The sequence below is a fragment of the Anomaloglossus baeobatrachus genome, chromosome 6 (genome assembly GCF_048569485.1).
Source record: "Anomaloglossus baeobatrachus isolate aAnoBae1 chromosome 6, aAnoBae1.hap1, whole genome shotgun sequence".
Lineage (NCBI taxonomy): Eukaryota > Metazoa > Chordata > Amphibia > Anura > Aromobatidae > Anomaloglossus > Anomaloglossus baeobatrachus.
The window spans coordinates 190,623,418-190,637,484 of NC_134358.1; the positions used below are offsets into that span (position 1 = coordinate 190,623,418).

Here is a 14,067-nt window from a genome sequence, read left to right on the forward strand (position 1 = left end):
TTACTGAAGACCCGACTCAAAAAGTCCCGTCCCGATGCACATGCCACTCAAGCTATGCACTAATTTATGGACTTTTCATAGTGTTTTTTTTTCTGTAATCAAAAATCCAATCTCTAAACTGAAGGTATGATTTGATTCCCCATCCTAGCGCCAGTATGGCACTTACTTTACTTTATATGTGAATATCCTGCTGGTTGGTTCCCTTTAATTAAGCTATTTTGTATACCCTAAAATAACTTGAACATTTTTTGTTGTCTATGAAGACTAATTGACTGTGCCCTTCATTTTATGCACCAGTGCAGCGTATTGGTCAGCTACATAACGTCAACAATTAGGAGGGGTATCCACACTTATGTTTTGTTGAAATTGGTTAAGAATGATTTTACTAGAGGCAAATGTAAAACCCTTGCCAGACTACAACTCGTAGTCAATGATCTGCCAAACATTCAACCTATACATCTAGTGAAAAAGCATCACAAATAATACTTTTTATATTAAAGCTGCTAATTTTGGGCTTTAAGCTCAAGATATGCTGAGCCAAGAGAGAAGATAAGAAAGGCAATAGCTGTACTTTTGCCCAAATAGTAAGATAGCTATTACTTTCTGAGGTGGTGACGCTATGACTTTATTTTCATGTAGTAATTTGTGCGCTTAGGTAGCATAAAAGACAGAAATGGCCATTAAAAAAAAAAATAAAAAAATAATTTATCTTATTCACCATAATGAAGAGTAATAACACATACAAAACCATACATTCTCAAATCAGACTTTTTCAAACAGATTAGTGATGAAGATATGTGTATTATTTTGTTACTTACAGCTGTGTTACTTGTTTTATAAAGTTCAAAAAGTTTAACTTTGTTTTTTTTATGTAAATTGCTATGGTTTCTATAGACACCTTCTTATTTAAAGTGGTTGTCCGACATTAGCTTAACAAAAATTTTTGAGTTTATCTGTGCTGTATTGTCATATAAATCACACCTACATTGTTATTTTTTGTTTTCTAACTTTTGTTCCTCTTGAATTATCCCTTTATTCTCTGCAGCACCTTGTTTACATTCAGATCCAGCAAACATGACCACTTCCTGTGCAAAACCTCAGTCAGAGCTGTCACCACCCAGCCTCAGTGTCCAGCCTCACCCCCTGCCCGCCCCCTGCACACACATTCACTGTCAGTATTCTTCCCCAGTACCTGACCTGTTATCACTACAGCATTGCAAATAACAGCCCCACATCGGGCTCTGCACCGCACACGCACACATATGGCTCTACACCGCACACGCACACATATGGCTCTGCACCGCACACATATGGCTCTGCACCGCACACGCACACATATGGCTCTGCACCGCACACGCACACATATGGCTCTGCACACGCACACATATGGCTCTGCACCACACACGCACACATATGGCTCTGCACACGCACATATATGGCTCTGCACCGCACACGCACACATATGGCTCTGCACACGCACACATATGGCTCTGCACCGCACATGCACACATATGGCTCTGCACACGCACACATATGGCTCTGCACCGCACACGCACACATATGGCTCTGCACACGCACACATATGGCTCTGCACCGCACATATGGCTCTGTACCGCACACGCACACATATGGCTCTGTACCGCATACGCACACACATGGCTCTGCACACGCACACATATGGCTCTGCACACACACACATATGGCTCTGCACCGCACACGCACACACATGGCTCTGCACACGCACACATATGGCTCTGCACCGCACACATATGGCTCTGCACACGCACAGATATGGCTCTGCACCGCACACGCACACATATGGCTCTGTACCGCACATGCACACATATGGCTCTGCACCGCACACATATGGCTCTGCACCGCACACGCACACATATGGCTCTGTACCGCACATGCACACATATGGCTCTGCACCGCACACACACACATATGGCTCTGCACATGCACACATATGGCTCTGCACCGCACACACATAGCTGTGCACATGCACACATATGGCTCTGCACCGCACACGCACACATATGGCTCTGCACACGCACACACATGGCTCTGCACCCCCTCATCCCCATCCCCATTCCCATCCCCATCGGGAACACATGTGGAATACATACTCACCCGTCCTCGGTCCCCGCCGCTCCTGCATGTTCGCCCGCTGTCTGTGCTCTGGACATATCAGCACAGTAGTGACGTCACCGCTGTGCTGAAGAGAGCACAGACAGCCGGAAGCACAGTGATGAGAAGCAGCGCTGCGCTGTTTCTCATCAGCGCTTTCAAATGTACCGGCATCGGTGATCTGTGATGCCGGTACATTTGAATGTGTGATCCTGAGCAGGGGCCCGGTGCTGGAGCTGACACCACGGCAGCTGCCGCCAGGCCCCGCCCCCAGGGCACGGACCCCACAGCAAGTGCAGGGGGAGGTTACTGGAGAGTAAAAGAGGTGCGGGGGAATGTGTGGGAGGGTGCAGGGAAGGGGGCGGGGCTCATCACACTGTACAGCCCAGCAGGGCGGTAACATGCTGTTTCCATATTTGCATGTCAACATGGCCCTGCCCATGTTGACATGAAATGACCGGAAGCAGCAAAATCGCGGCAGGAGCGGTCACATGACCGCTCTGAGCCGGGGGAGAGGGGCTGACAGCAGGGCAGGTAAGTGGTCTCTATCTACTTACTTGCCCTAATGTAGCCCAATAGGGAAATAAAAAAAAAATGTCAAAGAAGCCGATAACCCCTTTAATTGATGCTGACTAGAGATAATTGAATTTGCAGAGGTTTGAACGTGACACATATTTTAATTTATCAGGGATATTTGGTTTGCATTGAAGATATTTAATGCCATGATAATGTTTTTTATTATGCATTTGTGGTGTATGATCTCAAGCATAATAAGTCTAGGATGGAAGAAAAATGTATACTCACCTCAGCGTTAACCTGTCTCTCCATTCTAAAAGTCCATTGTCCGGGTATTCTGTGCATCTTCTTTTTGTTTTCCATCATCACGAACATCTTTTTTGGCCTTATTCACACTTGACCATGGCTTCTAGAACAACTAGGCCTCTAACATCTTTTCATGTAATGCCTGAGGTTTATTAAGATCCTCAGAGGACAAATCTCTGATGTCGTGATGTGTGCCGCAACAGCACAGCATGCAGAGACTTAAGAGACCTAGGCATCCCAGAAGCCAAACTTCAGAATGAAGCAGGATTAAAGGGAATCTGTTACTAGGATTAACTAACCTAAACTGTCTATTTGGGCATGTAGGTGATAGGAAACTGAATAAAATGATATCATGATATCAGCGATCTGAGTTCCCATTTAAATTATATGTAAATTACCTCTTCCAGGCTATGGGAGGATGTTTCCTAGAAAATATCTTGGCTTTGAGACCTTATTTTAAGTAGAAGAGGCATAACTAGTGTGAGAAAAGTGACTAACACAGAACAGGAGAATTGAAATTTGTCTTCCTGCAAACACATTTTTTGTAGCTTTCTGCAATCCGCTGTATTTTAACAATATTGCAACCCTGTCTGCCTGTGAGATGGAGGCTGAAGCTGAGAGGAACCTGCAGATCTGTCAGTTTTAATTACACAAAGCTCTGTAGTGAGATCAGGAGAGCAGAGAGCGGTCATCACATATGACCTTGGTAATGCTTCCTTCAACTTAAAATAGGCCCTGGAGGAGTTATTTTCCAGGCAACATCCACCTCGTAGCCTAAAGGAGCTTGTTTATATAAAATGATAAAAAATTATTTATCAACAACACGGCATATGACATGATGCCTATAGCTATGTCTTTCTTTTCAGCAGTCTATAACCTATATACCCATGTAGTAGTTTAGGTAAATCAACTATGGTGACAGATTCCCTTTAAGAAGATATTCAAGATAAGGGGAAGGTAGAAAGAAGAGTCATGGAGGTCTGGATGGCTGGTGATGGGACAGATGAATGGTGAGGTGAGTATTTTTTTTATGCTTTACAGAGGCTCTACACTTTTGCAAAATAACGTCCAACTTCCTGGTATATTGCTGAATTCAGAGCTAATTACAAAAATTCTGTATTCAAGAGAATTCAAATTTTTACAAAATTTAATCATGCAATTCCAATCAAATATATTTGCTCATCTCTAATGCTTATGCAGACATATGTAGTGTAGTATTTACCTATTCATAGAATCATAGAATCATGAAATGGTAGAGTTGGATGGGACCTCAAGGGCCATCAGCTCCAACTCCCTGCAAGTGCAGATTTTCTTAAATCATCCCAGCTATGTTTATCCAGCTTCCGAATAAAGATATCCATTGATGGAGAGCTCACTACCTCCCATGGTAGCCTGTTCCTCTATCTGACTGCCCTCACTGTCAGAAAGTGATTCCTAATTTCTAATCTGAATCTCCTTCCTTTTAGTTTCATCCCATTGCTTCTTGTACTTCGTTGTGCTAATGAGAATTGGGTAGTTCTCTCTGCACTCTGACTTCCTTTCAGATATTTGTAGACCGCTATTAAGTCTTCTCTTAAGCCTGTTTTACACGGGACGACCGATTGTGCGATTTCACAATCAATCGTACCCACCCCCGTCATTTGTGCATCGCTGCCCGTGTCGCACAAAGTTGTGAAACCCCCATCACACGTACTTACCTGCTGAGCGACCTCGCTGTGGGCGGCGAACGTCCACTTCCTGAATGGGGAGGGACGTTCCGTGTCACAGTGATGTCACACAGCTGCCGGCCAATAGAAGCGGAGGGGCGGAGATGAGCGGGTTGTAAACATCCCGCTCACCTCCTTCCTTCCGCACTGCCAGCGGGAGCCGTGGGATGCAGGTAAGCAGAGTTCATTGCTCCCGTGGTGTCACACGGAGCGACGTGTGCTGCCACGGGTTAAGATGAAAAACCGGCACAGTAAAAATAAACGATATTATGAAACTGAGCGACGAGTACACGACTCACGATTTGTGAGCGATACTGCGTCGCTCAGAGGTTTCACACGAGACGACGTCGTGTATGATGCCGGATGAGCGTCACGAAAACCGTGACCCCGACGATGCATCACACGATCCGTCGTCTCGTGTAAAGCACCCTTTAGCCTTCTGTTTTGCAAACTAAACAGTCCTAGTTCTTTTAGACGATCTTCATAGGACATGGTTTGCAGACTGTCTACCATCTTGGTTCCTCTTCTCTGAACTTGCTCTAATATGTCTTTCTTTAATTGACGTGCCCAGAACTGCACACAGTATTCCAGAAGAGGTCTGACCAGGACAGAGTATCAGGGAATAATAATCTCTCGATCTAGATTCAATGCTTGTCCTGATACATTCCAGAATTTTGTTGACCTTTTTACCTGCAGTACCACATTGTTGACTTATGTTGATTCTAGATCTACTATTTCACCCAAGTACTTTTCCCCAGTGCTATTAACTAGTTCTATTCCTCCCATACTATATATGCTTTTTACATATCTTTTACCCAGATGTAGGACTTTGCATTTGTCCCTGTTAGGCATCATTCTGTTTGCCTCAGTCCATTGTGTGAGTGTGTCTAGATCCTTTTGAATACACTCTCTTCTCTATTGTTGGCTACTCCTCCTATCTTAGTATCATCTGCAAATTTCATGAGTTCCCCAGTAATTCCATTGTCCATATCATTTATAAAGATTATTAAACAGCACTGGCCCCAGGACATAGCCTTGCGGCACCCCGCTTTTAACTTTCCTTCAATTTAATGTGTAGCCATGTAGTATTACTCTTTGTGTACGATCATTAAGCCAGTTGTGAATCCATGTATCTAATTTTTGATCTACTCCATACTTGATCATTTTTTCAATAAGGATGTCATATGAAATGCCTTACTGAAGTCAGGGTATATTATATCCACAGCAGTCCCCTGGTCCAACCATTTAGTGACTTTGTTGTAGAAGGAAATCAGGCTGGTCTGACAAGGTTTATTGGTCATAAAGCCGTGCTAGCTTTGGTTGATTAATGCCTTCCCATCCAGGTACCTAAGTAAATGTTCTCTGACAATTTGCTTGAAGATTTTTCCTGCAATAGAGGTCAGGCTTACTGGCCTGTAATTCCATGGATCATCCTTTTTCCCCTTTTTGTAATTAGAACCACATTTGCCCTTTTCCAATCTAGAAGGACCACTCCTGTTTCCCATGAGTTATTGAAGATTATGGCAAACATACTATTATTATTCTGTATGTATCTATTATGCAGTTCAACTGCATCTGAAATAAAGAAAACATGTTTTTGAAAGTTCATTTTCAATTTTTCATTTGAGACTAAACTAATTCTTCATGGTAGATTCAATTGATACATAGGGGTTTTTTTTGCTTCTAGATATCACCTGTAATTATTTTTTACAATCTAATCAATTATTAGCACTAATGTAGCTTATACGTTATACTTTGGCTTTTCTCACAAAAAGGATCTATACTTCGGAGCTTTAATTTATACCCAGCTATGAAGATAATTTAAGTATTGGTAGGCTGATCAGATCACACAGATATTATTAGAAATTCTATTTGGAGTATATCTCATGTTTAATTGACACCCTGCGAGAAAATTGCAGTGTAAGCTACCATATCAATTTACTTTTATAGCTTAGTTGTATTAGTGATAATAAAAATGTGCAGTTTCATTAAACTTTATTTACAAAACAGGCGCTACTGACTAGAAAACTTTCTATTATCGCAGACAAGCAAATTTTGCAGATCATAAACCATACAAGGCCAAGTTGTCTCCTAAGTTTGTTTGTCATTCTTGACTTGAATAACAAAATGGCTAGAATGTAAATGAAAACAATGACCTTCTCTAGTTGAGGTTGTCAGTAGTTGCGTTATGCAAATTGTAAGCTCTGTGTTTACACATAATTCAAACAATCAATATAGAGTAAAGCGTTCAAGTTTTCCAAATGTTTAGATTCTAGTTATCATTTAGAAATTCTGCTAATGCATTTAAAAAGTCTAGAATAAAATAAAAACAGCAATTACTCAAGATTCATCTGCATTGTGTTCAAGTTCATAATGAGCATGCTTTCATCAGGGCAAAGGTTATTGGAAAGGGAAGAGGAGGAGAGTTGCTACCACCGGCGTTATTTAGCACATACAGAAATGTTATATTTCATTGTAATCAAGTCTGTGATAATAATGAGACTGCTGAAAAGCCTTCTGTAGAGAACAAAAAAAATTGAGTCTCGTATAAAGACTATTGGTGAAAGGCTATTTTTGGTGGAATTTTACTAGGTCTCCAAATAATACACAAAAATGCAATTCTTTTTTATATCACACATACAACCTGTGACAGGCTTTAGGTATTCAATAATTTTAAATAAATACAATATTAAATTCACAAATTAGAAAATTTGCTGGCACTTCCTAATCTCATAGTCTGAACTGGTGCATACTGAACATGACATACAATATTAAAAAATAGCAGTTGCACTCAAGTAAAGGGAAGGAGAAAAACAGGAATATAGATGGTGAATATTGGAATGTATATACGTATTACTGCTAAGAAAACATGAAAAAAAAAAATGAATTTTCTTTTTGAAAAATATGAGTTACTTGACCAATAAAGATGGCCAAATTTATCTGTGCCCAGATACCAACATCAAGGTGTAACTCTCATCTGGGACCTACTCTAATTGCTGTGCCTCTCTTGTCCAAAATGAACCTTTATAATTGCTAGAATAGAACCTACAAAAAGAAAATTAAACACCTGAAATAACTGGGAGCAGTGCACAGACAAAGGACATGACTCCATAATACAAACTAGAAACATTGCCAGCACTTCCTAATCTCATAGTCTAAACTGCTGCATACTGAACACGACATACAATAATCAAAAATAGTAGTTGCTATTTGCTAAGTAACTCATATTTAAAAAAAATATGCATTTTCAAAAAATGTTTCATGTTTTCTTGGCAGTAATGCGTATTCACATTCCAATATTCACCATCTACATTCTTGTTTTTCTCCTTCCCTTTACTTGAGTGCAACTGTTATTTTTGAATATAACATTCACAAATGTTCTTTTGCTTCAGAATTTGAAGCTTCTAGGTTACCCACATCCCATCTTGGCAATATAGACAAAATTATGTATGTGATCCTGATTCCTATATATGAGCTTGTTAGTCACCCTTTTCCAAAGCCATGGGTGTTTTTATAGACTGGGTACACCTTCTGTAAATAAAGCAGTTTGCATTTTTTCTTAATGGTTTTGCATAAGGTTTTGGAGAGTTTCTGTTATAATATATTTCCACTCAACCAAAATAACTTTTGTCAGCTCCTTCTCTAATGTTTACTTAGAGGGTCTTCAAATTTGAATACTTTTAATGGCCTATTATTTTATGGATTTGTAAGCAATGGGTGTGGCTAAAATATTTTTAGGAGGGACATCTTCATATGTTTGACCACATACTGTAGTATGCCTGTCCCTCCCTTTATTGAATACATTTTATTTCTTGTCTTTGAGAAATTCTAAGCAAATCTTACCATTTATCGTAGCCACACATTGACAATTTTCTTAAAATTGTAATTAACAAATTTCCACTCTGATTTTTACAATACCGGTAAAGCACAGCTGGTTTCCAATGGCCGGAGAACTAATGGCACAGATGTTGCTTACAAGGTTTTAATACAAAATAGAAAAACTACAGCAGTGTGCAAAAATTTTAGGCAGGTGTGAAAAAAATGCTTCATAGTAAGAATGGTTTAAGAAAATAGAAGTGTTTACAGTGTTTTCTATTCTTCTAGATACACTTACACAAGTTGTGATGGAACTCGGTAGGGAGGTTGTTCCAAAACATCTAAAATAACTAAGCACAGATCTTCTCTGAATGTTGGCTTACATGAATTCTTCTTTTTCTTCATATAATCGCAGAACTTTTTCTTCCATCCCAAAACTAAACAGAAATTAGACGGACTTTGTACAAATCAATGGTACCCATCTGCTTCTGCTTGGAACAGAGATTTGCAAGATGCTAAATTGGTTAACGTTTTTTGTTTGTTCTAAACAGAACAGACAAATGGAAAAGATAGACAGACGGGAGCAGAGCATTATTCATAAGTGTGATTAGAAAATTAGCTATAAAACTTAAAAATAAATTATTACTATTTGGGTGAACTTTACATTCGTAAGAATAATAATGCAATGATAAAAGGAAAAAAATATATATTCTCCTTTTGTAGAATACCTAAAGTGGATTTTAGAAATTAGAGTTTAGGCCTATGGAAGACTGGCTAATGGCAAATTATTATCCACTGATAAGGCCACATTGATTTATATGCATTTTAGTACTCATAATGGGAAACATTGTCAGTTTTAAAGTTCTGGTGACAGATAAAAGAGTGAAGTAAAGGTTAATGGATGAAGATCAGTGAATATGCCACAATTTCAATAATGATGGCATAATAGAAAAAAATGTTAAAAAAATGCTAATTGCTTTCTATATAAATGCTAGATATAGTCTATAGTTATTTAATTTTGTAGACATATTCTACAACTGACTGAAAGAAAAGCAACATACATATGCCAGGAAGGGTTTTATTGATCATTTTTAGTACACAAAATTATATTTTTTCCAAATGCATTTAGTCACTATTACTATTATATATTATTTTCTTCATTTTGTAAGTTAAAGGGAATCTGTCAAGCGTAACAACATTATTAATCTGCAGATATGGGGTTAATCTACAGGTTAATAGCATTCAGAATCTGCTCAGAACCTGGACATCGAACCCCGCACCCGGGAGGAAACTTTATTCACTCTTTGCAGCGCTCCAATTTTAGTCATGGGGGCGGCATCAGCGCTGGTTCAGCCATGGCTCTGTGTGTGGAGAGTGGCGGCTGTAACCACCCTCCCCGCACTGACTGACTGCTTGATCTAATGCTGAGTGGTTGTTAATCAGTGCGGGGGTCACAGTTACAGCCGACATACTCCATATACCAAGCGATGACTGAATTAGCTCTAACGCCACCCCCATTACTGAAACCAGATCACTGCTGGGGGGAATAAAGTTAATTTCCAGGTCCAGGTGCTACGCAGATTTCAATCTGCAAATTAACCCCATATCTACAGGTTATTAGCTTTTTTCAATGTGCAGATATTCTCTAAGATGTACAACAGATTTATTTTATCTGAAACAGATATAAGTTAACCGATACCTGACAAAATTTATAGTAAGTCAAATTAGCTATCTTAGGGCTGCATTTCATGCCCAGTTGAATCCCAAGTCAACATCCAAAGAATCCTACCCACTTCTGGTAGTCAAGAACTTCTCTCTATTGAGCAGCCATCATCTCTCAGAGACTTACTATTGAAGCAGTATAGGACCTACATCTAGCCTCTATAGCAATGGGTCCCATTTAATAAACATTTGCTGGATAGTTGTGTAAAGAACACATGGTCAATGCTATGATGAGGCCTTCATGACAGGTTATCCCACAATCCCTACCCCCGTGATCATTGTATTGAGTGACATAATTTAAAGAAGCCAATAGTGTCTAGTCTTCATTCCAGGTACACTAGCAGCTTGGAGTTATATTGATTTGGTCATGGAAACAGTGGTTTGGTCATTTCTCCAAAAAAAACACTTTTTGATAATTTGCATGCCCAAGTGAACTCAGCATGGCAGAAGATTCCTCAGCATTAATAACGATATCATGACATAGAGTAAAAGTGTTTTAATATTTTATATTTCACATATATATGATAATGTAATATAATTTCAGGATATTTTAATATTTAATCCAATGCATTATTATATATTTTTTTAAAATTGTATATATATATATATCCTGTTCAAAATGAATAAAATGTCCAAGTGCCAGTGATTAGACCTTTGTTTGATACAATTTGGTATATACATTAAGACGTCTTAATATACTAATTGGATTTGTCCTTGTAAATAACATTAAATATCACATCTATACACATCTTATAATGTAACTTGTTTTTCATAGTCTATATGATAATAATATTGAGGATAAGCCTATGTAAAGGAAATGGGCTGATGTTATGATGAAAAAAGTAATAATAATTAGTAATGAGCAAATCAGAAAAAAATCAATATTTTTTACCCAAAGTTAAATTTCCTGTTGCAAAGTCATATATTGCTTACATAAGTCAATTCCATGTAAAATGTGAATTTCTAGATATGCTCAAAATTTAGTTGTCAGAGAAATAGCCAATTCTGCTGTGAGTAAGGGGTTGGCCTAGATGACCCTGGAGGTCCCATCAAACACTAACATTCTATGATTTTATGACAGAGTTTTTCATCTATACAGTTTTTGTTTATAAATCTATTTATAAGACCCATTAAAAGAATATAGGTAAAATAATCCAAATCAATACCATGACGTACCCATAGCTTTCTAACACCATTTTGTTAGTTATCATTTGGAAGATCTGTGTATCCTGCAATATTACTAATAGTACTAAAATAGTGCTGGTGTAAGATACACCATATATTTAAAGAGGTATTCTCATCTGCATGATCCTATCCCAATATGTAGTGGGCATAATAATAATACTATTAGCAATTATCTTCCATAAGTAATATACCATCGTTCTTCTGATAAGCTATGTCATTTACCTCATGTGCAGGGCATTACAGTAACTGAGATATCAATGCTTATGACCACTCTTATAGTGACAGTTAGTTAATGAGTTGCTTGTATTCATAACCATGGATACCAAGCCAACTATAATGCTCTGCACAAAAGGTAAGTGACATAGCTAATCAAGAGAACAATACTACATTTCTAATTGGAGGTATTTGCTAATAATATTATTTTACTTAATACCAATTTAAAATAAAATCTTAGAGATATCAATACTCCATTAATCAAAGTCAATAGGCAGATGAAGATTTTTAAACAAAAGCACAGCGAGCAGACAGTCCAGCACCACTGACTCCAATGAGAGTTAAATTAGCAGCAGAAAAATCACTAGCCATGGAGGAGAGCTAGGACACAAAAATAGGAGGTGACAATCATAGAAACCGTAAAGGCAAAATCACAAATAGGAAGGATGAGGGAAGGCACTCACCAAGATGAAATACAAGGTCCTTTATTTCATAAAAGTGAGAATAGGTAGGGAGGGGATATGGAGGGCAAGAACGATGGCTACCGTTTTGCGCTTAGAGTAACGCTTCTACGGGTCCATCAACGCAGATGAAGATTTTTAGGTACAGTAAATACAATACTACAAACAGAATTTAAGCTGGAAAACAAAGGATTTTTCCAAAATCACAAGTTATCTGTATCGACATTTGGATCCACAGTAATCCCAAGAACATGGTTCCGCAAAGCCCCATCTTCAATAGTACTTGCATAGTGCAGGCCTTCATAGACTTTGTATTTAAATGGTGCCCCTTACAAATAGTTTAGTACAGTGCAGTGAACTGAGCCGACTGAGTAGGATACCAGGACTTGATTTATCATTTGTTACTTCAGTATATTGGGAGCATTACCTGGCTTACACCTCTGACAGAAACCTGTGATGTATTGTACCTTATACATACAGTGGCAAAGGTTACCATTGGATTTGAATCAATTTGTTAAACAATTCTTCAAAAAAATTCTGATACAAAAAAATGTAAAATTTTTGGAGTTTTGATTTAGATGACTCCAGTAAAATAATGTCACAATGGGAGGTTAAGTCAGGGCTGAAGATCAGAACCAAAGACCAAAGAGTGGATACTGATCCAAATATCAAATTAATCAGTTTACGACAGTCAACTGTAATATTTTAAAGACAAAAAATAAAAAAACCCTCACTGGCTTAGCATTTACAGTATTTTGTATTAGGGTCTAGAGAGATATAAGCCATAGTAAATTAAATGTCTTTTTGGGCAGTAAAAAGAAAAATAATGCTGAATTACATGCTTATATACCAAAAGGAGCTTTTCCTAAGATATACATTTTTTATGGAGGTCTATGGAAAAATTTTGCTTTCCGAGCATGATTGCCATATAGTAAAAGTGAGACTTGACTAAAAGCTTATGTGCAGATTTTTATGTAACAATAGAAACCCCTCTGTAAATTATTTATATAGCTCAGTAAATTATTTCATTAAAAAAAACAGTGTTTGGAAAGCTATTTTTTTCCATTATTTTCCTTATAGTTTTCTTTTTTTTTCTCTTTTTACAGGAGCTCGACTATGAAACAAAATCCAGCTATTCACTGAGAATAGAAGCCTCAAATAAACATGTCGACAATCGATTTCTCAGCGTTGGTCCATTTATGGATACAACAACAGTGAAAATTACTGTAGAAGATGTGGATGAACCTCCTGTATTTTCTCAACTGTTATATACAATGGTAGAGTCTGAAGCAGCAAAAATAGGCAGCAGCATAGGAACAGTAACAGCGCACGACCCAGATTCTTCACACAGCCCTGTGAGGTACGATTATTTCTAACCATTTTTCATTATTTTCATGCCAAAAAAAGCCAATCACTTGCTGTGAATGACAACAGTGTAGGCTCTGACCCTAATTTCTAATCAACATCACGAGAGCAGCTGGCTTTATCGCTGAAATAGACCACATTCGGTATACAAAAATGTTAATTAAGTCTCGGCATCGATAAATGTTTTGTAAATGTTCCTGCTGTGTGAATGCTGTTGTAATATTCATTTGTTACATATATATATATATATATATATATATATATATATATATATATGCATCAAACTAGTAGCAGAGCTAACTCATCAATCTTTATGTCAACAGAATTAGAAAATGAAATGAGAATCTAACTGAATATGAGAGTAACATGACCTAGTAATAAGATGATAGACGATATACAAAAATTCATATTAATAGTCATATTGCTTTGCTTACCCATGCACTCATGAAGTGCATACATTTACTTATTAGAATATTTACAGCATAGGTACAGTTGAAACCAGAAGTTTACATACACTATCTAAAAAAGACACATATGCATGTTTTTCTCACTATCTGACATGACATTAGAATAAACCTTTCCCATTTTAGGTCAATTAAGAACAAAAATTATTTATATTTGCCAAATGCCAGAATAATGAGAGAGAA

General features: G+C 38.0%; 1 protein-coding gene across 2 annotated transcripts in view; it reads left to right on the forward strand.

Moving 5' to 3' along the window:
• CDH7 (cadherin 7) overlaps nt 1-14,067 on the forward strand; it is a 467,468-nt gene that overhangs the window by 382,122 nt on the left and 71,279 nt on the right. For both annotated transcript variants that reach the window (XM_075314603.1, XM_075314604.1), the window contains exon 7: nt 13,162-13,415. In XM_075314603.1, the coding sequence (XP_075170718.1) occupies nt 13,162-13,415 (254 nt within the window). The remainder of the gene's footprint in view (nt 1-13,161; nt 13,416-14,067) is intronic.